General features: G+C 44.4%; 1 protein-coding gene across 1 annotated transcript in view; it reads left to right on the top strand.

Annotated features, from left to right (window-relative positions):
* Positions 1-7,463: 7,463 nt before the first annotated feature.
* The window catches only part of slc16a2 (solute carrier family 16 member 2), a 39,259-nt gene continuing 19,768 nt past the window's right edge, over positions 7,464-26,954 (top strand). Inside the window, exons 1-2 of the mRNA XM_083652013.1 lie at positions 7,464-7,953; positions 25,716-25,860. Coding sequence (XP_083508139.1) covers positions 7,590-7,953; positions 25,716-25,860 — 509 coding nt within the window. The 5' untranslated portion in view covers positions 7,464-7,589. The remainder of the gene's footprint in view (positions 7,954-25,715; positions 25,861-26,954) is intronic.

The following is a 26,954-nucleotide window of genomic DNA, read 5'->3' as shown; positions in this document are numbered from 1 at the left end:
ATGTTCCTCTGTATATATATTATATGTATATTTCATGTCCTATCTATGAAACACTGTCATTGTTTGGTGTAATAAAGCTCAACAGTGACTGCCTGGCTCCGGAGTGAATTTCCCATACAGTATATGCGGCGTCCAGGTATTACAGGGGTAGATTCCCTGCCTACCAGCATGAGGGTTGCGGGTTCGAGCCCATGTTGCCTCTTGGCCATGTCTGTGGGTGGGAAGCCGGTGAAAACCCTAGCTGTTAGGTGAAAAGAAGTGGCTGGTGGCTGCACATGTGTCAGAAGAAGCATGTGCTAGTTAGTCTACAACTCTCCCCAGATCGGCAGAGGGGGTGGAGCAATGACTGGGACACCCTTAACAGGGAATTGGCCAAGTAATTGGGGAGAAAAGGGGGGCGATATCCAGATTTGCTTAACGTTTCAGAAAATCACCAATATCAATAATAATAACAAAAAAGATGTCTATGGACTTTCGACGTCCCTGTAATGGCAAGTGGCAACAACGTTATAATGGAAACCCTACACAATGAAGTTTAGCGGACGTTAGGGCCGGGGGGACCTTTAGATGTCCTGATGGGGAAATTTTTTCTTAGTAGGTTTGAATTGTGCCACGCGGTACACATATGATGTTTGTCAATGTAAACGATAACTTTGCAACTCAACAAAGGGATCAAACATGATCAAAAAGAGTCACTTCTCTCTCCGTTCACCACCATTCATATTTTTTCAGACGCTGGTAGCCTACGCTGAGAGAGGCAGGAAGTGACCTTCACTTTGGCTCCCTATAGCTAAGCATTGACGACTAAACTAATTACCATTACAATCTTGCTTGGATAATCAACTACACTGAAAGCTAACTAGAGGTTAGATGGGTGAAATCTCCCTTTAACCTCTGCTTACAGTCCTTATAACTCCAGCTGTGGTGTTGTAGCTCCGCTCAGTGGTGAACACTTGCTATTGTAAGTCAACCTATTTCATTTTCGAGAAGATCAATGGGAGGAATGACTATTTGGATTGTATTAAAAATATATAGAAAAGGGTCCCTGGGGAAAACTGATTGGTCAATAAATGCAAAAACAGGTGAAAATGTTATTAATTTGAAGCGATATGCAGTGCTGTAGTGCAGAGTAGACGCGAGTCTACCCACAGTTGGCATTGCGTCTACCCAGTTCGAAATCCCCTCTGATGCGCATGCATTCAAGTAGTGTGCATGTAGTGTGCTGCTTTTTTCTCTTTCTCCACTACGTATAGCTGTCCTCTCTGAGTCCTGCTTACAAACAGGTCTTTGATTAGGAGAAATAGGTGGGGTTTATATAGGTAAATGTGTATAACCAATATTCTTGCCATGCTACGTCTCTAATCCGTTCATAAAAACATATATTTTTCCAAGTGGAAATAAATATTCAGGCAGCGTTTGGACAACCCAACAGGGGTCCTTTAGCGGTGTATGGTGCAACATGTGTTGGATAATTCTCAATATTTCCAGAAGCAGCTTCGCACTTTAAAGAGATACTCAACACTTTCTTCACTTTTTTCTGCTGAAACTCAATGTATATGGGTGTATGTGTCCTTGATGAATCCAGGTCAAAATCCTGACATTTACTGTAAATCTGAGTAATTCCTCATCTGTTCTCACCGTGCATTCCATTGCACTTGGAATTTCAGAAAAAATGACCTCTGACAGGGAAAAGTGCAATGGAACGGTCATTCAAGACAGAATTCCGTGTCGGAAACTCAGACAGCATCCTCCACCAAGCCCAAGTTTGACGAGCAACTGTTAAACACTCTGACGTCACAATCAACATCAACAACACAATCAACAACAGCACACGGTGATAAGTAAGCAGTTACGTTTTCACAAATGTTTCACTTCATGTAGTGTTTGTGTTATGAAACATCTTTTAGTTGCGATTTCGATTCCCATACAGTTGATTTGTGCTTGATAGAGGCATGCGGTAGCCTACTAGCCATCTATGTTTAGGCATGCATGTTTTTACGAAAAGATGCACTGGAAGGCATTTAGAGCGGAACACGGAAATACTGCGTCAGAACTTCCGATACCCGACTTTCAAAGGAATGTAGCATCTACCTATGCAGTTCCATGCAATCCGAAAAGGCCAAATGCCAAGCCTAGATTCAAATTTCCCTCTCTTTCTATTGGTAAAGCTGATTGGGCTTCTTCTTCTCTCGATTAAATGGCGGATTGCAAACAACTTTTAGGTGCATACCGCCACCTACTGTACAAGAGTGTATAACATAATGTCATTTTAACTACTACTACCGTATACAAAATAATAATTCCCACATTCTACTATAACTTTTCTATTTCTCAGCTGTTTGAGAGAGCTTAAAAGCATCTCTCAACAAATTCTGCACACCATCTCTAAAAAAACAACACGCCGAAATCTCCTTGCTGCATCCACAATTATATACATTTTTTCAGACTTCTTTTCCACTCCAGCAGTGCAGTTAATTACCATAGCCAAAAATGCCAGAAACTTCACGTGATCTTTACCGAAACAGAACTCGTCATGCTTCCTGGCTGATTTTAATCTCTTTAATTTCCTGTCTCACCTCCTCCATGCCTAGACCTCCGAGATCTCTCCCTGACTATCTCTGCCTCCTTTACTCTCTTTGGGCAATTGTCCAACTCCTCCCCTTTCCCATGCTGCATGCATGCTTCCCTTTGCAAAGAAGACACTCCAGAGGCTTCACAACAAGTATTTCTAGAAAAGAAAAAAATCAGTCTATATAAACACAAATTCAAAACAATCTCTGTCTGTCAGTTATATATTTTTTCTAGGATGCAACATATAGCAAATGTGCACATACATTATGGGCAAAAACATAATTCTAGTGATTTAGCTTATTTAGAAAGTAACAAAAATAAAATCGTCTTAGTTTTTACATTACAAAACCTACTTATTCACGTTTTGAACTTTTCTTTGAATTAATGCATAATCAATTGATCAAATACATATTTTATTCCCATAACGACAACCTCCTTTCTTTTCTTTTATCTCAGTTTGTGCAGCTGTGCAGTTGTTTGTCACTTCTGTTTCATCTCTGTCAAACACATTAACAGGTTTTCCTGCTGTGTCACATTGTCCCCTGCTGGACAGATTATTGCACTACAATTTAACATCCCTGTTTGTATTTTGTCACTGTCACACACCTCCAATTTTGCCTTTTTACTATTGACATTGACCCTCAGGGTCCCTAGAACAAAGCCAGCCCATTGTAAATGCATTGTAAAATGGCAAGTATCTACTTTTTACGTGAATTATATGACAAGAAAGAAGAAGTTGTCAATATATGTGGATTTACCGACTGATGTTCCTTTCTCAGCTCCAGGCAGCGTTTTATCTTAACCTTGTGTAGCGTTTCAGGTAATCCAAGTATTACCTGTAATGTGATGTGCAACATAAGTGTCTGGATTGTAGCTAGGAACTAATGTGTGTGGGTGTGTTCCTAGGGGAAAGGGGGTATATATGACCAGCGGCCGCAGGCCGGATGTGAGTCTAGCTATGGAGCGAGCTGAGATGGTTGCTGTGTGTGGAGCTAGCTGTGTGAGCTAGCTGCTAGGAGCTAAAGAAGCCTGTGAATAAAGAACCTGTACCAACTACAACTCTCCGTTCCTTGGCGTATCACCGATACGTTACATTGGTGCAGAAGTGAAGCGGTAACGCCTGATTTCGGTCGAGAGGGGAGAGAGAGTGAGGAGGAACGGCGGAGAAAAGTTGGAGATCAAAGGCTCGAGCGACCTAGCGGTAGTGATGGTGCGCTTAGAAGAAGGCCTGTCGGCGAACGGGAGAAAAGAAGAGCTGACGACGGGGATCAGCTCGGTGCTGGCGGGCATGGAAGCCCGCTTGATGCAGGAGATTAGACGGCTATTGGAGGCGACGCCGGCCTGGGCAGAGGGGCTTATGGAGCTGCTACGAGAGGTCGCGCAGCACGGAGAGAAGCGGACGGAGGAGCCGCAAAGACTGTGTTGGAGCTGTGGAGAACCGGGCCACGAGGCGAGGTGGTGCCGAGACGGTTCCGGGAGACGGACCGGGCATGCGGAGCAAAGGTACTGGGGACAGCAGGGAGCCTGCTGGGCATGCGGTGGATCGGGACACATAGCTAGAGAGTGTCGAGAAGCTGTCGGGGACTGGAAGACAGCGGGAGAGGAGAGACGTGTAGGCGGTGGACAGGTGAGACTTTGTTGGACGTGCAGGTCGCCTGAACATTTAGCTAGAGACTGCACTAAGAGTGTGAACGCTGGAAGAGACACACAGCCGGGGGAGCAGCCCGAGCAACAAGCAGTGGAGCAGCCTGAGCAACAAGCGGCGGAGCAGCGGAGCAGTACAGAGCCGATTGTTCTGGGCAGGAGAGTGACTGTTGAGCCGGCCCAGGCTAGCTGCTCTGCATACCAGCCGGTAGAGGGGGACATCATCATCAGCGACGAGACCATCAGGAGAGCGGGGATCGTTTTGAACAGCCAGAGGGAAGTGAGCGACTTCACCTGCAATGCTGTTACAGTCGGGGGAGCGGCGCTCGTGTCCCCGGGGGAGCGAGAGGGGTCAACGCTGGAGGAGCCGGCCCAACCAAGCCGCTACACAACCCCCACGGCTGCACTGCAGAAAGTCGAGGTGGAGATCGACGCCGATGGTGTCCGCCCTGCTGTCCTCAACACGCTGCCCCCTGGGGGAGCGGGACGGGAGGACGAGCGAGTGCAAGAGGTGGACCTGACAGACGAGGACATAGACGCCATCATGAATGTCGACGAGGAGGAGTGGAAACGCAGACAGATGGAGGACGCGGAGATCGGTCCGGTGTACGGGTGGGTAGCGGCCGGACGCCGGCCCCCTGTGGAAGAGATTCGCACGTGTTCCGGTGCCACGAAGGGACTGTGGAACATGTTTTCGGACCTGCAACTGGGTGGAGATGGGGTTTTAGAGAGAAAGGGGCACGGGAAGAGCGGGAACCAGTGGGTTGTACCCAGCTACCTGCGGGGGTTGGTGCTACGGGGGACTCACGGGGGCTGCGGCTGGAAGGGTCATTTCGGGCCTGAAGTGACACTCCGCCGGGTTCGTGAACTTTACTACTGGGGCAAACACAAGGAGGATGTGCGGGACTACTGCCTTCGTTGTGTTGACTGTAATGTGCTTCAGGTGGGACAGAAGCTGTAAAAGGGGGGATGGAAATAGTGGTTGAAGTGGGATAATGTGAGTAAGAAAAAAAAGGTTTAAATGAAGGTAATGGAAAAAGAATGATGTAAATGTTGGGGCTTGTGTTAAGTGAAAATGTTGGGGAAAAGGGTGCTAATGGGAAGTAACTAAATGATGGTGGGTCGAATGCAAATGTGTGTAAAAAAAGAAAAGGGCTATTGGAATGGGAAAAGAGGAAGAAATGAAAAGAAATGCAAATGGTGGTGGTGGAATGGAAATTGAAAAGTGTGCTGAAAAATAAGAGACAAATTGGGGGAATACAAAATGTTGTGGGGTGGTGTGTTTTGGTACAGGGGGATATGTGTCGGTTGTGGGTGTTAACGTGGGCGTTAACAAATGTTGGGTGAGGAGTATGTAGCGTTTCAGGTAATCCAAGTATTACCTGTAATGTGATGTGCAACATAAGTGTCTGGATTGTAGCTAGGAACTAATGTGTGTGGGTGTGTTCCTAGGGGAAAGGGGGTATATATGACCAGCGGCCGCAGGCCGGATGTGAGTCTAGCTATGGAGCGAGCTGAGATGGTTGCTGTGTGTGGAGCTAGCTGTGTGAGCTAGCTGCTAGGAGCTAAAGAAGCCTGTGAATAAAGAACCTGTACCAACTACAACTCTCCGTTCCTTGGCGTATCACCGATACGTTACACTTGTAAAGGAAAACCGAGGGGGAACAGTGCATATACAGTCCTAAACAGCTGATTCTTGAATCGCTGTAAATGTGTGTTATGTGAAGTTTCTAGCACTGCTTTGTCACCTGTTTCCATTGATCTCTGCTAAGATTCTCCCCTTTGTCAACTTGTTTAGCAAACTAAATATCTTAAACAAAGGGTTGGCTGGTCTTTGGTGATGTCACCTTATCCTATGCTAGAGTACAACAGTTGGTGACATCACCTGGTACAAAGACCAGCCAATAGCAGAAGGCCAGTTCAGTATTCTGCTTTTCACCACTAGGCCTACTTGTTCGGTGTCAGGCTCCACCAAAGATTTGTTTGGTTTGGTACCTAGCACAAGTGCTTTTTGGACACCTGTTAGTTTGCAAACATGTGAACTTTACAATTTCCCACAATTCCCATGTGAAAATAAGTATTGTCACATAACTTGCAGGTGAGAGCATGCGAAAAAGACCAATTGACATTTTCCCATCTTGAAAAAGATATACAATGTGAGTTTGCCTAAAATCGATACTTTTTAAATTTTAGAGCATCTTTCTGTTCAGTTTCCGCACCGCTTGGGCTGCGTTCAGTTCAGTCAGACCTTGATCATACATCATACATAAAACATCATACATCTCATTTCGTGCTCCACCCCTTACGCATGCGCAAAAAATAAGCACCTGTTGCTCCCTCTCATTCAGAAATGTCGTAAGGAAAACGTAAGCGATCAACAACTCACTCACTTGCGTGTGCTTAGGCGAATACGGAAGTAAGCAGGAGGGAAAACTCTTGTTTCATTTGGGTATTCTCTGAAAACGGTAAACAACCGGCCTGCGGAAGTTACAATGTTGTGATGCCTGGCCTTGAAACATTCCACAAGTTGTCATTATATAGCTACGGTAGCGTTAGGTTACATTTCTTAAGAATCAGTCTATTTTATCCAAAACAATTGTCACTCTACAGTTGACGGGCTCTGCTTTAACACTCGGCTCTCTTCGTGTGATTCCGCCCCGGTAAGTAAACCCGTCCCACACAGCCCTATGCCGCCCTATGCGCGTATGGCGAGCGGCCATTGGTGCCGTCGGTCAGTCCGAGGGGGCGGGAGCAAGCTGTTGAATGAAGGCCGTATTCAGTGTTGACACTTTGGTCGAGGCAACCTCCCCGGGACCTCCATGGGCCTACCTATTTCATATTTACCCTGTATATACATATCCCATGAAGGAGGAGGAGCCCGCCACCATTTCTGTACAGCTCGGGGGGATGTTTGTTGTGGACCCGTGTTTTTTTGGGACTGCGCGAACGGACGATCTGTCTCGAGGCGGAGCGGACGCTTTCACAGGTTGATGAATCCTTTTTTGGCACCGAGCAGGGAAGCAGCCACACGTAAATACACGTGTTTGCCCTATATAGGCTTTCTGGATCATGAGAAAATAGGTAGTGCCTGCTAATTCTTTGTCAAATCCAGACTGCGCGCAGCCAGAATGGCACACTTCACGTCTGCACGTTGTTGGGGTCTTGGTGAAGTTGAAGCTCAGACTTGGACTACAACAAGAGGCGTGTGAGGGGGGCTCGTCTGTCAGCAGCCTAGAGGAGAAGACCGTGTCTGTTGTAGCACATTTTTGACAGACACCGGCCAATCAAAATCCCTACTCTTATGTCAGTGACCTATATCTGATGTGTGTGCGCCAAGTAGAGCCCGCAGCCACCTCTCCACCGGACCAGACAGCATGGGGATAGACAACGGGATAGACAGCCAAGCCGAGCCGTCCAGCGGAGAGTCCCGAAGGGAGAGTCCCGAGATGGAGCACAGAGATGCTCCCGCCCGAGACCCACGCGACCCGGACAGCGAGGTGCAGCTGATCGAGGCGGGGTGCAAGCCGCCACTCTCCCCGGCGTCAGAGCCCCAGTCCCCCGGGGCCCAGATGCCCTTCGTCCCGCCCGACGGTGGCTTATTCGGCTGGCTCGTGGTTTTTGCAGCAACCTGGTGCAACGGCTCCATCTTCGGCATCCAGAACTCTTTCGGCATCCTGCACATGATGCTGGTGAAGGAGCATGCGGACCCAGACGACAAGACGTCCCAGTTCAAAGTGGGTGAGTACCAGGGGTGTCTGCTGCTGCTGAGGCGACTGGCTGGGTTCATTTGAGGCTCATTGCATTCATGTTTCTATGGTACATCAGCTGGCAGAGAATTGTTTTGTCAAGGATGCTGTGTCTGTTAGCACCACGGATGCAGAGGTAAATAGAAAGCTGTGACATCCAGTCTGGGATATAATCATGAATCAAACAACCACCAATATAACAAAATATCAATTATATTTTCAGAAATGCCCCCTTAAAATATACCATCTTCATATAATTTACTTTACACTGGTTTGATATGACTGTTATTAGTATGTATGGTGTGTCAGTCTAAACCAAAAGGTGGACGAGCTGAGTTGTGGCTTTACCCTGTATTATGAGTGGCATGCTCAGCACAATGCCACAAGTGTCTGGCCTATCAATACAGTGTAAAACAAGTCTGTTGTTTTCACTCACTATGCTGAGTGATGAAGATGGTTTGAAAAGCATTCACTCTGTCTTTATTCCCCTGGCTCCCATAGCAGGTCTACTCGAGACCATCTTATGGATAGCCCCCTCACTCATGGTAATAGTAAATGTTTAACAGGCATTCAACGGCCGGGAACAAATAGTGTACTTGCTATCTATTCATTAACACCCGATTTATTCCTCCCCTTTTAACTAGCGTTGTCATTTAAGCACTGCAGAATTAGCAGATGTGAGAGGCTGTTGCTTCTTACTAAACTGCATTGTGTGTCTTGTGCTTTTCCTGTAGTTTGTCCTAGCATTCTGTTCTGTGGTTGACTGTTGATTAGTTAGATCTAGTTACAGTAGGCTTAGATCTAAGGGTTATTCTCTGTAGTCATTTGAGACATGCAGGTGATAAATTGCTACATGTATATAAAAAATGAACTTGAACGTGAGCACGTTCATTTTGCATTCAGCACTTCATTAATTGTGAATGAAAAGTGCAGTACAAATAAAATGTAATATTGTTATTGTTATATCATTTATTATGATGAGTATCTCCTTCAGAAGGCTGTTTCCCTGTAGGCTAAAGCTAAACAATATAACAATGTCCCATAGACTCCAGACAATTTGTGAGTCTCGCGAAAAAGTGTGACCCAACCAATCTAGGTTACAGGGTGTGTGCCTCTCAGCTAACTGAGCTGCTAACTGATTAAAAATAGATCAAATATACCCATATTTGATCTATTTTGATTCAGTTTCCTAACATATAAAAAGTTATTTTGAGAAAAATGGGTTGTTACATGGTATTTTAACATGCATCTTGTATATAATAAACACTGGAGCAGTGGTTTTGGCCTCCAGCTCCCCCCACTCTTGCCTGGCTGTGACATAGACATGGAAGAGGCAGGATGGAAAACAGACAGGGAAATGCAGCGTAACACAGAAATCACTGATGTCACTCAGAGTATATCTGACAGTTCAGTCTGGTTTGTGATGTCACTCAGAGTATATCTGACAGTTCAGTCTGGTTTGTGATGTCATGTCACTCAGAGTATATCTGACAGTTCAGTCTGGTTTGTGATGTCACTCAGAGTATATCTGACAGTTCAGTCTGGTTTGTGATGTCACTCAGAGTATATCTGACAGTTCAGTCTGGTTTGTGATGTCACTCAGAGTATATCGGACAGTTCGGTCTGGTTTGTGATGTCACTCAGAGTATATCGGACAGTTCGGTCTGGTTTGTGATGTCACTTATGTGACAGTTCAGTCTCCTTTGTGCGGATGAATTAGTCCTAGATGAAAGTTGGAAACGAGGGGAACGAGTATCTCTTGATGATGTCATCAGGAGAGGAGACCTGCTGCGGTCTTGGATGGAGGAGTGAATGCGCGACTTGATGATAACACAATTCAAATGCATTGTCAAGGGAGCAGCTCCAGGCCTCAGATCTCTAGAGGTTTGGTCACTTCATAGCATATTACAGCCTCGGCCTTTAGCTTAGGGCAGAGTTGTTCATATTCACAAGTACCGATCAAATGAATAATGATATGGATTCAATTTTGGGATGGATTTTCTCGTTTTTGAGGGGAAAGAAATGCTGTGGAACAGCGGGGCAGCTTACAGTATACGCTAAATAGTAGTAGACATTGTTCTTGCTTTCTGACAACAAGTCCCACTGTCACCAGTGAGGGGAGGCGATGGGTCAGGATGTGGGAAGGGATTATGGTTTTCAGAACGTTCCCTGGAACAAACTCAATCCAGGAGCACGGAGGAGAACAACAGGGAAGAGAAAACTCGGCCCGGGTGCCAAACTAAAAGTTCAGACACCATCAGTTTAATTTGAGCTGAAGCGCGAAGTACAGGTTGGCCTCTTTGTGAATTCACAGGCAGCAGCCGCTTCAGCTGGCAGGAAAGGAAATTGCTGTGTTTGGGAGCTGCGCGAGTATAGGCATCACTTTATTTTCAGATTTTGTGAGGCAGAAAGTTTGAGAGAAATTGATCTTGGTGAGTCTGAAGATGAGGAAAATTCAGCAACACCAGTTTTCCGTGTTGACTACATGCACAACTCCTTTACTTCCAGCTTCTTTATTTCCTGTCCTACACTATTGGATGAACTGATTAATCAGGTGTGCCTGATCATTGTTGTGACTGCAGCACACCTGACATGAATCAGTTCATCCAATAGTGATGACAGGAAATAAAGAAGCTGGACTAATTTCAGGAAGTAGTGGAGTTGTGCGTGTAGCCCATTATCCAAATGATTGACACTTTCTATGGGTTGCTAATGTAAGACACACCTCTTTATTGTATTTGATCTTTGCTATCCTCTAAGACATTCCTCTTGTCTTGTTAAGTATCAGAGAGCAGCTGTTATCAAGACATTGCCGTCCATCATCCTGTTGTTTGCTTTGTTTCGGGCTGGTCGAGGATTTCATGTGCAGCAGTCCCTTGGATGGGATTCTTGGGAAAAGGTTGTTCTCTGTTCTCAAAATGTGAAAGGATTAAACAAGTGGGCTGAGTGAGTGGTGGCCCTCCCCCTCAGCAACAGCACAGAACACGGGAGAAGAGCTTAGTGACTCCTTGCTGCACACCATCCAGTCTGAGAGGGTACAGTTCATACCAGGGGGTTTCAAAGTCTCAGACTGTGGGCGTCCCTCAGATGCTGACACTTGGACAAAGCCCCCCTCCCCCCATCATGATTATGTTATTTGATCCCATTGTCACTCAACAATTGGGCGACGATAGCCTGATATTGCCGTTGGCCAAATGCATAAAAAAAGGTCTGTCCGTTTCTCTGGGAAAGTGGGGAAAACAGTAAAATTCCCACAAACTACTGTATCTCAACTATCTCTTTCAACCAAATCACACACATTTAGGCTAATCTATGGGATCTCCTCTTGATTTTTTATAACTAATGTATTAACTAATTGTAATATTCTTTCACTTCCATTCACTGAGCCTCCCCTGAAACTGCTTGGAGGCAGCACCACTGGGGAGGCCCGCCTCCCACTTTGAAAACCCCTCGTTTATACAAATCAAATGTATCTGTGTAGAACAATGTATCAGAATGCCTTGCAGGCAATTATCCTAACTAATAGTAAATTAAAAAGACATTAAGATAAAAATACCAGGCTTGAATTGCAAAAATGGTTACAAAAGAATAAAAAAAAAATACGGCAATTATTAAGATAGCAGTAATGTGTAAACAGTGTCTCCACCTACAGTACGTAGTATAGAATTTTGAAAGATGTGGAAAAAAGTGATGTGGTTGAGTGAGAGTGAATGGAGGAGAGTGTGTCTGATAAACGGACTTGGAGGAGGTGGTAGCAATTTTCTGATGACAGAGCTTTCGATGCTGCCAAAGGCAAAATACCGGCCTTGCCACAACTGATAGGAGTGTAGACAGAAGTGCAACATGCAGTCGTTGAAATTTCGTAAACTGAAATGTTTCTCTAGAGACATGTGGCTCAGAAATAGACATGATTACTGCACCATCAGGCTTTGTCGTCAGGAACTTTAATTTATTATATTGCGCTGTGATTGTATTGAATTGTGAACCCCATATCGTGTATCGAATCATATCATGACGAGATAAGTATATCGTCCTATCGCTACGACTACTATATAGAAGCCATAGTATGCGGATTTAGTACTACACACAGCTTGACTGTATAGGGCCAAATGTGTGTGTGTGTGTGGGGGGGGGGGGGTGACGAGGAAAGTGTAGATTGAAGTAAAGAAAGAATGCACTCGTGATACTGCAAGGCGCTTTGGATAAAAACATACCTTACGTTACAGCGACTATATATAACAGTCATAATAAATGAGCACAGAAAAGTGCTAGAGGGTCAAGGTATGCATCAAGTAGCAAAGTATCACATTCCTGTGAAATGACTGCTGGTGAGCAGTGAAGCCCTGGTGGGCTGATGTGTGATTGAACGTGGGTGTGTCGAGGTGTCTGGAGAAGGCGTCAGCTGGAACTGCAGCAGCGTTTGTGGCTCAGCAGAGTTTGCATAACTGGGAATGCTGCTGGGAGTCAGTGTGGAAGAAAGGTACTGCGTGACTGAGCGAGTGATGCATTTTTCATGCTTCCCTGAAATCATTTCCATCTTCTATCGGATCGGCAGCAATACTGTGACAAGACCAAGAAACAGAGCCTGATTTAAGTTGCAGTCCACTAGGAGAAGATGGGTGCCTCGCTAGTAGGGTTGTCAAAAGTATCGAAAAGTATCGATACTGAAAATTTGAAATGGATACATACAATACTAATTTGCAACAGGTGTCAATAGTATCGATAAGTATTGTTATAGAATGGAATTTACCACTCCTCATCCACTATATGATAATTATAACAGCTTATATAAACCAAATTGAATGAAGCCAAGAGTCCAGGAAGATGTCTTTTAAAAGTATATTTAAAACCATACATTCTCCTATAAACTGCATTATAGTGACTGAATCTCAATGTACCATCTGATCAATGTACAGAGTCCAAATATTCAGCGGCGATGTCACAACTTGACATACACTTTATACTCAAAGGAAGGCAGAGAGAAACAGAGAGAGGAGGGGTGGCAGTCTGACTGGGAGACTGTTATCAGCAAGCGTTCCTGTCTCATGGTCATTGTCATGCTGAGTTTCTGAAGGCCAGTAGAGTAGAGGAGAACTCAAATCTGCTCCTTGGTGTGTCTACCTGTCCATATGCATTTATGACTAATAACTATTTGTATAAGATGGAGCCGTGTCTGTCTATATGAGTCTGTCCTTATGACATAACTCATAGGATTAATTATGTGTATGCAATTATAGCTTATAACAGCTTATTGATTAGGAAATGCCAATGGAACTTCACTTTTCTACAACAAGTATCAAAATTTGAAATGGATACAATACTCATGTGCAACAGATTCAATACTAGCAAATCACTGATTTTACCCTCCCGATCATTGGTGTGTATCTGTTGCTTCAACAAGCTAAATGTGTTCTGATAGGCTGATGGCTAGAGCAGGGCTAATCTGCTGTCTAAGTGCAAAGTTTTATCAGGCCTAGATTATGGAGAAGTGTGCGTCTGTCCCTCCATCTGTCTAACTCTATTTTTATGCCTCTTGATGTATCGTCATCCCCCCCTTCCTGTGGTATAGAAAATTGTATCGCGTATCGATATTTTCCTGGGTATCGGTATCGAAGTAGAAATTCTAGTATCGTGACATCCCTACTCGCTAGTATAGGCAAGGATGACTGACAGCCCAGGCAGGCTCCATCAGTAATGAAATGGATAGGGCAGGTTTTCTGACTATAACTCCAGCCTGAACAGGACGGGCTAGTAATCACTCAGCCACTGGCATTTGGGCACTCAGAGGCTTACAAATCCCATTAAACTGGTCAACATGTGCTCTTCCTGGGCCAAAACCTTAATTCTTGAAACTTAACATTTTTGTGATTGTCTGTCTGTATCGTTTTTGTGTTCTAGCTACTGATACTGTATACTTGCACTAAGTCAAATTCCTCGTATGTAATCTGATTACCTACTGTGGCATGTAACAGTTTGAAAGGGAATATGCCCAATGGCTATATTCAGGCAGGCTATTATCCAGGGTGTCAGGCGTGACGTGTCTGCTACACACACATACGCACGCACGCACACGCACACACACACACACACACACACACACACACACACACACACACACACACACACACACACACACACACACACACACACACACACACACACACACACACACACACACACACACACACACACACAACATTAATCATCCAGTAGTTCGGAATGGCTCATAATGACTGTAGTAAGGTGTGCGCCTTTGGAGAACAGCGGTAATACACTGTTACATTTCAGAGTCAGAGGTTGGCATGTGATACACTGTTACATTTCAGAGTCAGGGGTTGGCATGTGATACACTGTTACATTTCAGAGTCAGGGGTTGGCATGTGATACACTGTTACATTTCAGAGTCAGGGGTTGGCATGTAATACACTGTTACATTTCAGAGTCAGAGGTTGGCATGTGATACACTGTTACATTTCAGAGTCAGGGGTTGGCATGTGATACACTGTTACATTTCAGAGTCAGGGGTTGGCATGTGATACACTGTTACATTTCAGAGTCAGGGGTTGGCATGTGATACACTGTTACAGTTCAGAGTCAGGGGTTGGCATGTGATAGACTGTTACAGTTCAGAGTCAGGGGTTGGCATGTGATACACTGTTACATTTCAGAGTCAGGGGTTGGCATGTGATAGACTGTTACATTTCAGAGTCAGGGGTTGGCATGTAATACACTGTTACATTTCAGAGTCAGGGGTTGGCATGTGATACACTGTTACATTTCAGAGTCAGGGGTTGGCATGTGATACACTTACATTTCAGAGTCAGGGGTTGGCATGTGATATCAAAGTCATCCGACATGGCTAATACAACAAACCACAAAGATTAGCGTGGCTGTTAGGATTGAGGATTGCAGCTACTGTGGTGTTTTTACGAGTACTAGAAAACAATGTGCTCTCTCTCTCTCTCTCTCTCTCTCTCTCTCTCTCTCTCTCTCTCTATCTTACTATTGTTTAAGGGCTGCTTCCTGTTTGGAGGCCAATGTACATATTTTTTTTTCTTTTCTTTTTACCTCCGTCACAGAGTTGGCTGGAGGTTGTTTTCGCCCCTGTTTGTTTGTCTGTCTGATTGTCAGCAGGATATCTAATAAAGTTATGAAGGACTTTGCACGAAACTTGGCAGAATGGTTGATCATGGGCCAACTTCGATTAGAAGTGATTAACTTTACACGCCCACTGGCCAAAAGTAGGGATGGGGCCGATCCAATATCGGTATCGGGTGCCGATTTGGCACTAATTCACGGATCGGATTGGATTTTTTTTTTTTTTTTTTTGCAATTCCAGCGCGGGCCGCACAGGCTGGCCGTAATTTGCCCATGTATAATAGTATCCTTCTTTGCCTTGTATATTTTCTTAATTTTGTCTGCTTTTTGAAGATATTTAAAAAAGAAATCTTTAATTGGCCAAATCTTTGCCTATACTGTATATTCAAGAAAAATATTGGTATCGGCATAATATCGGTATCGGCAGATATCCAAATTCAGGTATCGGAATCGGATCGGAAGTGAAAAAAGTGGATCGGTGCATCCCTAGCCAAAAGGGGGCATGGTAATGAGCATGTTCAATCACAACAAGGTGTCTAACTTACAAACTGATTCATGTAACACCACGAAACTTTGCAGAAAGGTTGGTCATGGACCAAGGACCAGCTGATTAACTTTCCACACCCACTAGCCAAAAGGCGGTGTGGCAATGACTGTGACCAATCACAAAAAGGCAATGACAGTAACCTCCACACAGATTCACCTAACACCACAACATCTTGTAGATAAGTAGGTCATGGGCCAACAGAAACTGATTAACGTTCCACACCTGGCCAAAGGGGGACCCGTGTGGCAATGGGTGTGTCCAGTCACAGAAAGGTGCCTAACTTCCAAACGGATTCATGTAACCCAAAAAAAGTCTTTGTAGAAAGGCTGGTTATGGGCCAAGGAACTGATTAACATCTCTGTAGATCGACTGCTCTGAGTTCGAAGTCTGCCCTGCAAGGCAGATTTCAGAGCTCAGAGCAGCCGATCTGTAGCATGCTACACCGCTGGCTGATGATATCTGATCTCGAGATTATGGACGATGAATTGAATGGCCGCGTGTATTTATTTGAGCCGGTCTGGAATAACGGTATATAATGGATTGCACAAGGAGTGGGAGGGACACTCGGACGGACGGACACTCGGACAGCAAACAGAGCAGGCTGTCAGGCAGCATGGAGGTTCTTACATAGCTAATTCATGTTATCGATATTATATAACAACCATAATGAACCGCGGTGTGACAGAAAATATGTTGTTTACAGTGTGTACTACGTATGCCCCCTTTATGCCAGTTTTGGCCAGTTCAAGGACTCTACTCGGATCTGGATATCTTCTAGGGGGCTCAGAAAAACATACATTTTTAAGCTGGAAATAAGCTCCAGGGTCCATGGTGTAGGGTCCAGGGTGTAAAAAACCAGAATGATCCTTTATTACTATCATAGGGCGGCATAATGAGCATGCTCAGTTGAAGGATTGTGGCATCGGCGGCGCCTGAACGCCTCCCTATTAGTTGTATAAAATTGTGTGCAATGGCCATCTGTTTTTGGCTTGGTTGTCAATGGCCATCTGTTTTTGGCTTGTTTGGGGATAAATATAGCTGTTAAGCGATATTATATTCTTGTGAGCAAAAGAACAATGGATGATTGTGGCTTTTATAGATCAATCATTCTGGCATATTTGGGGCCATAGAGTGAGGCTTGTGACACTGACCATGCGTTTAGTTTGAGTCAAAACAGACTTGCTCACATGTGAACATAAAGAGGCTTTTTTTAACCTTTAGTCACAATTCTGATCTTAGAAAACATCTTCTATAAAGGCATGGAATGACTCACTAATGAATCCATGTACAGAACAGCTCATGGACAAGAAGACAATTATTTTCTGTTTCTCTAGGAGCAACAGACGGTTTGTTTACTTTTATTATTATCTGGTAACTGATGCAAGATAATGTCATCTTTTGATTTACATATTTTCATATGAGAACTTGCACACACCGAAGCCTTATTTATTTGGATCTAATGCATTCAAATGGCTTAAACTGATTGGGCGTGCACCGCGGTATTGCACGTTATTCACATAATTTGATAGGAATTTCCTGGTTGATCTAATCAATTAAAGGCATTTTCAACATTCAACATGGTTTTAGATTTGGATTCTAGACATTCCCTGTTGAGCAAATACATGATGGTTTTATATTCACATTTGGCGCAAATCAGTGCAGTAAATTGCAGGCTGGATCTTAGTGAGAACTTTTAACATATTGATTCATCAAGAATCTCTATCTATCAAAGAATGACTAGGTGCGAAATAAACTCGCACTTGTAAGAGAGCCCATTAAGGGGCTTTGTAAAAATGGTACTGTGGTACGATCAGTAGTGCTCTCCTACATGTTTTTCTCTGGCTAATTGTGTGTGTTTTCTCTATGAGGGGGCAGCTTTCTACTTCTGCATTGACACCAGGTGCCAGGTCACCATTGTAAATAAGAATTTGTTCTTAATGACTTGCCTGGTTAAATAAAGGTTAAATAAAATAAATAAACACCAATGCAGGAGTCGCAAAAAATGCAATTCCTCGAATGGCCACTTGAGGCAGGCTGCAAGAGTGAGTCAATCCCCAGTTAAAATGCCCTTCTGCACCGTAAATACATGTTTACAGCCTGCTTCAACAAACAGGCCTGGACTGTATAGTTAATTTCACCTTCCAGGACAACTGTATGGGGGGTGAAACTTTATATAGCTCAACCATTTAGAGTAAATAGACGATATAAAATACTATGTTTTGGACGTGATTGACAGGTCGCCTGATCGGCAGCTTGCCGATCACGGTGAGAACAGTTGAGAATCACTGCTTTAATATATTAGAAGCAGGTGCTGCCTGCCTAATGTAGTCTTGTCTGTCCACGTGTGCCAGTGTGCAGTGCAACCTCATGTGAATGTGCCCATGTGTGAATCTGAGCACACACACACACACACACATGAACTGAGCAGATGGGTGTCTCCCTGTTGCTATAGCTGATAAGCAACGGCACGGTCTCTTTAAATAACAGACCGCATGTCCCTGCCTGGCACAAGAGGTTCCTCCAATGTACAGATAGGTCTTCAAGGTCTTGGAGGTTCTCTCTCTCTCTCTCTCTCTCTCTCTCTCTATCTCTCTCTCTCTCTCTCATGCTGTCGGAGTGCATTCATCACATAAAGAGAGAGACGCTTGTTTGCCTTATACACACACACACACCTCTCTTCCCCTTCTCCCTCGCTATGTTCTCTCTCTCTTGTTTTGAAGGGTTCAGACCTAATTCTCTGTAATGAGTGCACTGCGTTCACTCCATTATTACTACATTGCATGTGCCAGGGGCCGGGGGCAGAGGAAAGAGGGGACAAAACGTCCTGGCTGGAGAGGAGAGGAGAGGAGAGGAGAGGAGAGGAGAGGAGGAGAGGAGAGGAGAGGAGAAGAGAAGAGAAGAGAAGAGAAGAGAAGAGAAGAGAAGAGAAGAGAAGAGAAGAGAAGAGGAGAGGAGAGGAGAGGAGAGGAGAGGAGAGGACGATGAGACAGTGGAATCTTTTTCGTCCGATCCCCTCCTGATCCTATATAGATTTGACCTGGGATGAGTTTTCCGCTGACGTCACGCAGACATCTTCCTCCTCACAGCCTCCACAAAATGCTGCCTGTCTTTTTCTCCATGTAATGGGGGATGTTCCTTACGAACCGAAGTGCTACTTCCGGACTCATTCCTGTGGTACTCTATTATAGTAACAAATAAATTATTCCCCTTTTTGATTGGACCCCCTGGCTGGAAACCCCCTGAAGGACCCCTGGGGGTCCCAGACCCCACTTTGAGAACCACTGGTTTAGAACAGCAAATGTAAAAGCTTTGATGAACTGGATATACGCTGTCAGATGGTTTGTTTTCACATAAACACCTGGGAAACGTGCTTGGCAAACCTTTGAAAGGAGCAGGCACTTTTCAAAAAGCTACCTGGCAGGGGATTGGATGAACCATCTGTCTATCACATCTATCATGGGCTCACCTCTCGCTGTCGTCACACCTGAAGCCCGCCCATAGATGCCTCTGGATGCTGATTGGTGCGAAGTTTCTGTGAACTACTGGTGGTTCGGATTCAAACCAATAGATTTGAGCGTGGCAAGATGGATTTGTCGTGTGAACTTGATCTCATAATCGCGCAAATCCAGCTGCCTGGCAACGTCAGATATACTGTAGGTTGAATAACTATTGTGTTAAATCAATCAGGCATGAAGAGAAACAAACCATACGTTGGGTTTCTGTGAAAAATGTTTTAGATTCTTGCTGTGCATATTTGTGTTTAAACATCATAACCCCTCTTCGACCGTAAACTCGTTGAACCTGAACAGTGTAATTCTTTCAAAACAACGGATTACTACTGTATTGTTGTTAGACTTGTTTCTGTACTCGACCTGTATCTAACTTGCTCCTGCTCCACCTCCAGGAAAAACACTGTCATTAACATTGTGATTTATGTCCTTTGCATTTGTTCTTTACCAGATTTCTAGCGATTCCTTGAGTCACATATACCGACCTTTTTTCTACCCCTTTTTTTTGCAAGTCAGTCTGGATAAGGTCATCATCAGCTAAATGGCAAATGCTGAAGACATTCATAAATATACCATGACACATTTGCTGCATTCAAACGGAGAGAACAGAAGCCCATGCTGTTTGCCCTGAGGTGAGGTGCACTGAGGCTCGTCTGTCCATACTGGGAAGCGATACATTAGGCCCCACAGAGCAAATGGGACAAGGACTAAATATAGTGTGACTGTGGATTACAGAATAACGGGAAATACTCTACATTTTGTTGGACAACACAACTTTTTGGAGCTTGATGTGTGTATCTTAAGATGCTCGGAAACACACCCATTTTCAAACTCGGCCTTCATTTTGATGTCAACTCCACACCTGTAAAGTTTCATGACTGCATCTTGCACGGTTTAGATGCTATCACAGTGACAAAATCTGTCCACAGACAGACAGACAGACAGACAGTCAGACAGACAGACAGACAGTCAGACAGACAGACAGTCAGACAGACAGACAGACAGACAGACAGACAGACATAAACACCTGGCAAAGTACTCAAACCCACTTCTGTGTATATATGTATACTATAGTGACTGACTAGTATACACTATATGATATAGTCCCTGCTACTATAGGTGTCTCTAGGACCACATTTTGCCTGATGACACACACAGACTCACAAGGTGAATACAATACCAGCCCCTGATTCAATGTTGTGAAAAATATCACATATGGCGGCAAATATTGCGATATTCGATATTATCATGGCCCAAGCCTATTGCATGGCTTTTGGGATGCCAAATCCAAGTGAATAAATCTGATCTGATGCAACCTTGCCATTGCCTTCTGGTGTGCTCTGTGATTTATAATGGTTGAGTTGAGTTGAGTGTGGTTGGAGGTGAACATAGAACAATCCTTAAAAGCATGTGCTAAATGCCTGAGATGAAATATCTTGTAAAACGTCCTCCAAAGAGTAAGACCAATCAATCCCAAGTGTTTTTCTGGATGTTGGGTGAACTTGGGTCTCAAGGCGAAACTCTGATGAACTTGGAACAAAAACAGTGGGAGCAGGTTTCTCTAGGTTTCTCTGTGAACCTGCACGGCAGATTCATCTCCGGTCCACTTCAGGCCACTGGACTGACTGAGTTTGACCTCTGTTCTGTCGGGGAAGTCGGCCCCTAAGCCCCGTCCTTTGTGCTCGAGCAAACACCAACAACATGGTAGGGGACATCAGCATGGTGTATGAAGAACACGTTAAATGGAAGAATTCCTCCTTTCTTCTCACATTTGGATAAACAAACCATAGAAAGGCCAGGCTACAGTCCCTCCCTAAAACTCTGCAGAAATGATCTTTGTAGTCTGAGAGAGCAGTGCTGTACACTGTGTGCCAGCAGATATAGTATAGATGAAGTACATTGTGTTTCGGTCAACTCCCACAACACAGACAGGGATCACTGATTCTCTTTGTGTAGTGCTCTTATGTTCATACTTCACATCGAGTTTGGTGTGTGTGTGTGTGTGTGTGTGTGTGTGTGTGTGTGTGTGTGTGTGCGTGCGTGTGTGTGTGTGCGTGCGCGCTTGTGTGTGTGTGTGTGTGCGTGTGTGTGTGCGTGCGCGCTTGTGTGTGTGTGTGTGTGTGTGTGTGTGCGTGCGTGCGTGCGTGCATGCGTGCAGTGGTGGATGAAGTACCTGAAACTGAAAGCCACACTTGAGCAAAAGTATGGATATCTTACCCGAAAATTATTTTGGTAAAAGTTAAAGCAGCTACGAGCAAGATTTTCGATTGTTATTAAACAGTATCAATATTGATGCATCACATCTTACCTATAATAGTAGCTGAGACCAAAGCCGTGTGAATCGGAGATTGCTCTCTTGATGATTATTAAGTCTGTGTCTGTCTAAACTCACGTCACCAGGCTCTCTCTCTCTCTCTGCCTACCGGCGGACCGGATAAACCCGGAAGTGAAACCCGGAAGTGAAACGCAGCTGCCTGCCTTCCCCCATTCGCGCTGCCTAGCAACAGACCATAAACAAGGAGAACGCCATGCATACTCTCGCGAACATCTCTCGTTATATTCTAACAGGTTTTTTGGAAGTTATTTTGTGGTTATGGCCGAAGTGGCTGCTGCAAACCATTTCATTTCACTTCCTGATCTGCCCTGGCCACAGACAGACTAACACTGGCCGATTCACTCGGGGTTCAAGATAGACTACTCTGCGTTGGTCTCGTCTACTATTAGAGGTAAGATGTGATGCATTGATATTAAATTTAGACTGTTTACCGGTAATAACAATCGAAAATCTTGCTCGTAGCTGCTTTAAAGTCAGCCGAATATTTCTTGAGTAAATGTCTAAGTATCTGACATTTACTGTACTTTTCTGATATTAAATGTACTTATTGTACTTATAAAAGTACTTATTAACTATTGTAAAGTACTGTAAAAGTACATGTAAATGCCCAAATGTCCATATGACCTGCCTGGACTTCAGTGGAAATCTTTTTCTTGAGTCTGATAGTGGTTCGCGAACAATGTTATGGTGCATGACTGCCACCAACAGGGATAGAGTTTGGATTGTGATTAGTGATTAATGTAACTCACAATGATTCACCAAACCTGCTAACTTGCAGGATACCAAACTTGTTCACATTTTATTTGGTAGTACAAGTAATGAAGATGCTTCGGGGAAATAGTTTTGGAGTAAAAGTATACATTTTATTAAGGAGATGTAGTGGAGTAAAAGTGAAAGTTAAAATAAATATAAATACTCAGATACTCATCAATTCTATCTGATATGATTGACACGCCTATACCGCTCGAACCAAAGGGGGAAAGGGGGGGTGATAAGAATGTATATGTAACTGTATGATGGAAAATGTTGAACTGCAATAAAAAATAATTGATCACAAAAAAAATACTCAGATACTCCCCAAAAATACTTATTACCGTACTTTGTTACATTACAGCACTGTGTGTGTGTGCATGTTCATTGGCCTGTCCACCTCTCTGCCAGTCTCTAACTAGCTGCCTCCATTCCATCTGAATGCCATCATGGAGCTGTTGGGCTGGTGTGGCCCACAGTCCAGACACCATGGAGCTGTTGGGCCGGTGTGGCCCACAGTCCAGACACCATGGAGCTGTTGGGCCGGTGTGGCCCACAGTCCAGACACCATGGAGCTGTTGGGCCGGTGTGGCCCACAGTCCAGACACCATGAAGCTGTTGGGCCGGGGTGGCCCACAGTCCAGACACCATGAAGCTGTTGGGCCGGGGTGGCCCACAGTCCAGACACCATGGAGCTGTTGGGCCGGGGTGGCCCACAGTCCAGACACCATGAAGCTGTTGGGCCGGTGTGGCCCACAGTCCAGACACCATGAAGCTGTTGGGCCGGGGTGGCCCACAGTCCAGACACCATGGAGCTGTTGGGCCAGTGTGGCCCACAGTCCAGACACCATGGAGCTGTTGGGCCGGGGTGGCCCACAGTCCAGACACCATGGCAGACATTAAAGCTACCTTTGTCCCCAGGAGACTGGACCCAGACTGTTTGTTTTCTCTTCAGGGTACAGGCTGTCCTCTTTATTCTTTAACTTTGGATGGATATTACAACACAGACCAATCTACTTTTGATCCGCTTAATCGCCTGCAGAAATCTTGCGTGATGTGGTGAAACCAAGATAAGCAGGACAGTTACACATTATAGCCATCACATCCCATGTTGAAATAGGGTGACCAGATCCCAGCAAACCAAATGTGGGACAAAGAGTATGTTTGTGTGGGACAATGTGGGATACGTTACCAATGCGGAGTAGTCGTGCAACTCCCGATTATTTTCATTATTGATTAATCTGTTGATTACTTTAGACTATTCGATTAATCGTGGTCTATAAAATGTCACCAAATGGTGAAAAATGGCAAGCATTTTTCCCCCAGAGCCCAAGATGACATCCTCAAATGTCTGCTTTTGTCCTGACCGATGGTCCACAACCCAAAGATAAACTGTCAGAAAGCCGGAACAAGAGATTTATTTTCTAAAAATTAAGTCTCTGCCTCTCTCTGTCTCTCTCTCTCTCTGTAGTCTGTATGTCTCTCTCTCCCTCTCGCGCTCTCTCTCTCTGTATGTCTCTCTCTCTTTCTCTCTCAGTGGTTTGGCTTTTGAAAACTAGAGCCGATCAAAATGTGGGACATCATCAATATGTGGGACATGGGAAAAGGCATGACAATGCTCCGCAGTCCCACACAAAGTGGGACATCTTGTCACCCTAGCGTGCCCTTCATGTTCAGTCTTGAACTTCCATCAGCCTGGAGGCAGATTTCATGAATCCGACACAACAAATTCCTTGAAGCCATGTCCATTTCAAATTTGCCGCAGCATTCAAAACATGAAGGGGGTTGTGTAGAAACATTAGGCATTTCTTTGAATCTACACTTCTCTTCTCTAAATGTCAGGAGAACAGACACGCCTGACCTGTGACTGTGAGGGCACACTATTCACCTTATTCAGAAGACACCGTCTGGCTTGAGAGACTAACGGGAAGTGTAAATTCACACCTGTGACTCATGAACCTAGTCTGACACATAATGTGAGTCAGACTAGGTTTGACCAGGTGAGTCAGACTAGTTTGAGCAGGTAAAACAGCCGGCCTTTTGAACAGGAAGTGGCGATACAATGGGTCAAGTGGGCGGGGCTGCATAAGGTGAATGGGAGAACAGACACACCTGACCTGTGACTGTGAGATCACAGGTGGCTTGTGTGTATCCAGCTGAATACATGGAGCCAAACATGGTGATCTGCATGTTAGTGTGGAGAGAGACACACCTATAGTGCTGTGCTGTTTTGATTGATTTCTCTCTTGGCTAACTGACATCAATGATGAAAAGGAATAGTTTTGTCCTATGTTTTCTCATCCTTGCACGTCTTTAACAAATGTCTTTCCTACCCTTCATTTCATGTGAGGCAGCCTAAATAATACAGCGTGTAACAATTGCTTGACTATATAACTGGTTAGTAAGTACTAAAGCTGCTTTGATGCAAATCCTCCAGCTGCATTTTCTTGTGTGGGGAATGGGTTTAAATAGGAACTGTAGATAATATTGTGTTTGAAGTCTGCGCTCAACACAATGTCTAGACCATGGAAGGATCAATATAGTGTTGCCATGGTGACGCCACCGAGTCATTCCCTATAGAAAGGGAATCCATAATATGTTCAGTGCTCAGTTACATGTCTTAATGTTAGGAAGAACAGCGCACAGTTCATTTCCTGCCATGTGGACTTTGATACCTGGCTCGATGTACAAACAGGTGCAAGATTGCCTTTTATTTGCTCTAGGTGATAGCTAGAGGATATGGGTTTTCCACCTGAATCTGATGAGGATTATTGCTGGATTATATTCATGTTTGCCCTCGTTTCCTTGGCTCGCCACTAGCCAGATAATGATGGTCAATATGACTAACAACAACGCACTCTGTAGTACAAAGCTGACTAACAACAACGCACTCTGTAGTACAAAGCTGACTAACAACAACGCACTCTGTAGTACAAAGCTGACTAACAACAACGCACTCTGTAGTACAAAGCTGACTAACAACAATGCACTCTGTAGTACAAAGCTGACTAACAACAACGCACTCTGTAGTACAAAGCTGCATTGTCTCTGAGAAGCATTCTCTTTGGGCCATGAACACATCACGAGGCAGGGTGGGAATTTCATCATTTTAGGGGCAAGGCTTTTTGTCTTTTTTTTTTCTTTTTTTTCGGGCACAAGGCCTGAAGGCCACATGCCAGGGCACAAAGGCCATTGAGTGAAATAAGAGGATTTGAAATAAATCAAATAAATAACTGACTTTCTGAAAGGCTTTGAACTTTTACAGTCTGTGTCTAAACAGAGAGCGAGAGAAACGATCAGGGAATCTGACCTGTAATTCCCACCGTGTCACGAGGCGCGTTCTGCAGCGTTTCCATGTTTGTTTTTTCTGCTCATAGGGGTCCACTTTCATAAACAATTGCACATTTATACTACATAGGTGCCCCTAGTTTCAATAAATAATCATATGCACAGCGCCAAAATGATGATTTAACTTGTTGATTTCTCTTCCTCTTCCTCTTCCTCTTCCTCTCCAGCCTGGGTGGGGGCCCTGGCCATGGGGATGATATTCTTCTGTTCCCCGCTGGTCAGCATGTTCACAGACCACTTTGGCTGTAGGAAGACGGCGGTGGGCGGGGCTACCTTGGCCTTCATTGGCCTCCTCAGTACAGCCTTCGCAACGTAAGAGAAGTTTATTGAAGATCATTATCCCTGTTTGGAAATGTCCCCGCTTATGTTTTCCGCCCGCACATGTGACTCAGATCTGATGTTTTCTAATCGGCATGAACAGCAAAAAGCTGCTATTTCCCCCCAATTCTGATCTACACCACATGGATATGTCTGCATAGCGAGGCATGTGACCTACATGCAACTTGTATTTGAATGCCCGAATCTGCCAGTGTTGCCATGACATCTAAACATAAATCTTATGTTATTCATCATATGACTTTTATCATAATTTTGGCAGTGTGAATGTCATCAAAATTACATGCCATGTGATTATTTGTCACACTCTGTTTAATTGCAAGAACTGTTTTCTTTTTACCAGCTGTACCTCATGATCCTTTACGCCAGGGATACTCAATTTGCTTTGCCCGGGGGCCACTTTTGTGAAATGATAGAAGGCCAGGGGCCAGTTAATAAACAATCAATATACATTTTTCTGTAGCGGATTGTAGGTTTTTGGGGTGTCAACCGGAGTTTAGTCTGACAATGTTGTGCACACCGGATAGTTAGTTAGGTTAAGTTAGTTAGGTTAAGTACATACATAAGTGCCTGGGTAGCGAGCAGACGGCGGTATTTGACAATTTAGCAGCTAAATCATAGATTATTGAAAGATATTCCATATTCCAGACTGAAATGCTATAACAGAAGTGGAGTATTGGCCAGAATGACATGAACATTTGGACACTTATTCAGCGGGTATCTTGCATGTTGCGTTCAGGTGCACTGTAAGAAAAAAAAAAAATGCAATTCCATCGCGGGCCACACAGGGGGCGCCCGCGCGGGCCGCAAGTTGAGTATCACTGCTTTACGCTATAGCTAGTTTTTGTACAATTTCTTTTCTTTCTTGCCATGCTTGTTTTATATGAGTTCCTCAGTTCTGTTAATGATTGTGTTTAGTTCATTCTAGCTAGACACATTCCCCATAAAGTCCTTTGAGACATGCTTGTGAATTAGGGCTATATAATAAACTTGACTTGAATTGTAGAGCAGTGCAAATCATCAAATTATTCATTGGGTCATTTCAAAATGATTCCAAAATTTGACTTCTA

This window comes from Poromitra crassiceps (genome assembly GCF_964638095.1).
Source record: "Poromitra crassiceps genome assembly, chromosome: 15".
NCBI classification, from domain to species: Eukaryota; Metazoa; Chordata; class Actinopteri; order Beryciformes; family Melamphaidae; genus Poromitra; species Poromitra crassiceps.
This window is presented reverse-complemented; position numbering and strand designations above follow the sequence as displayed.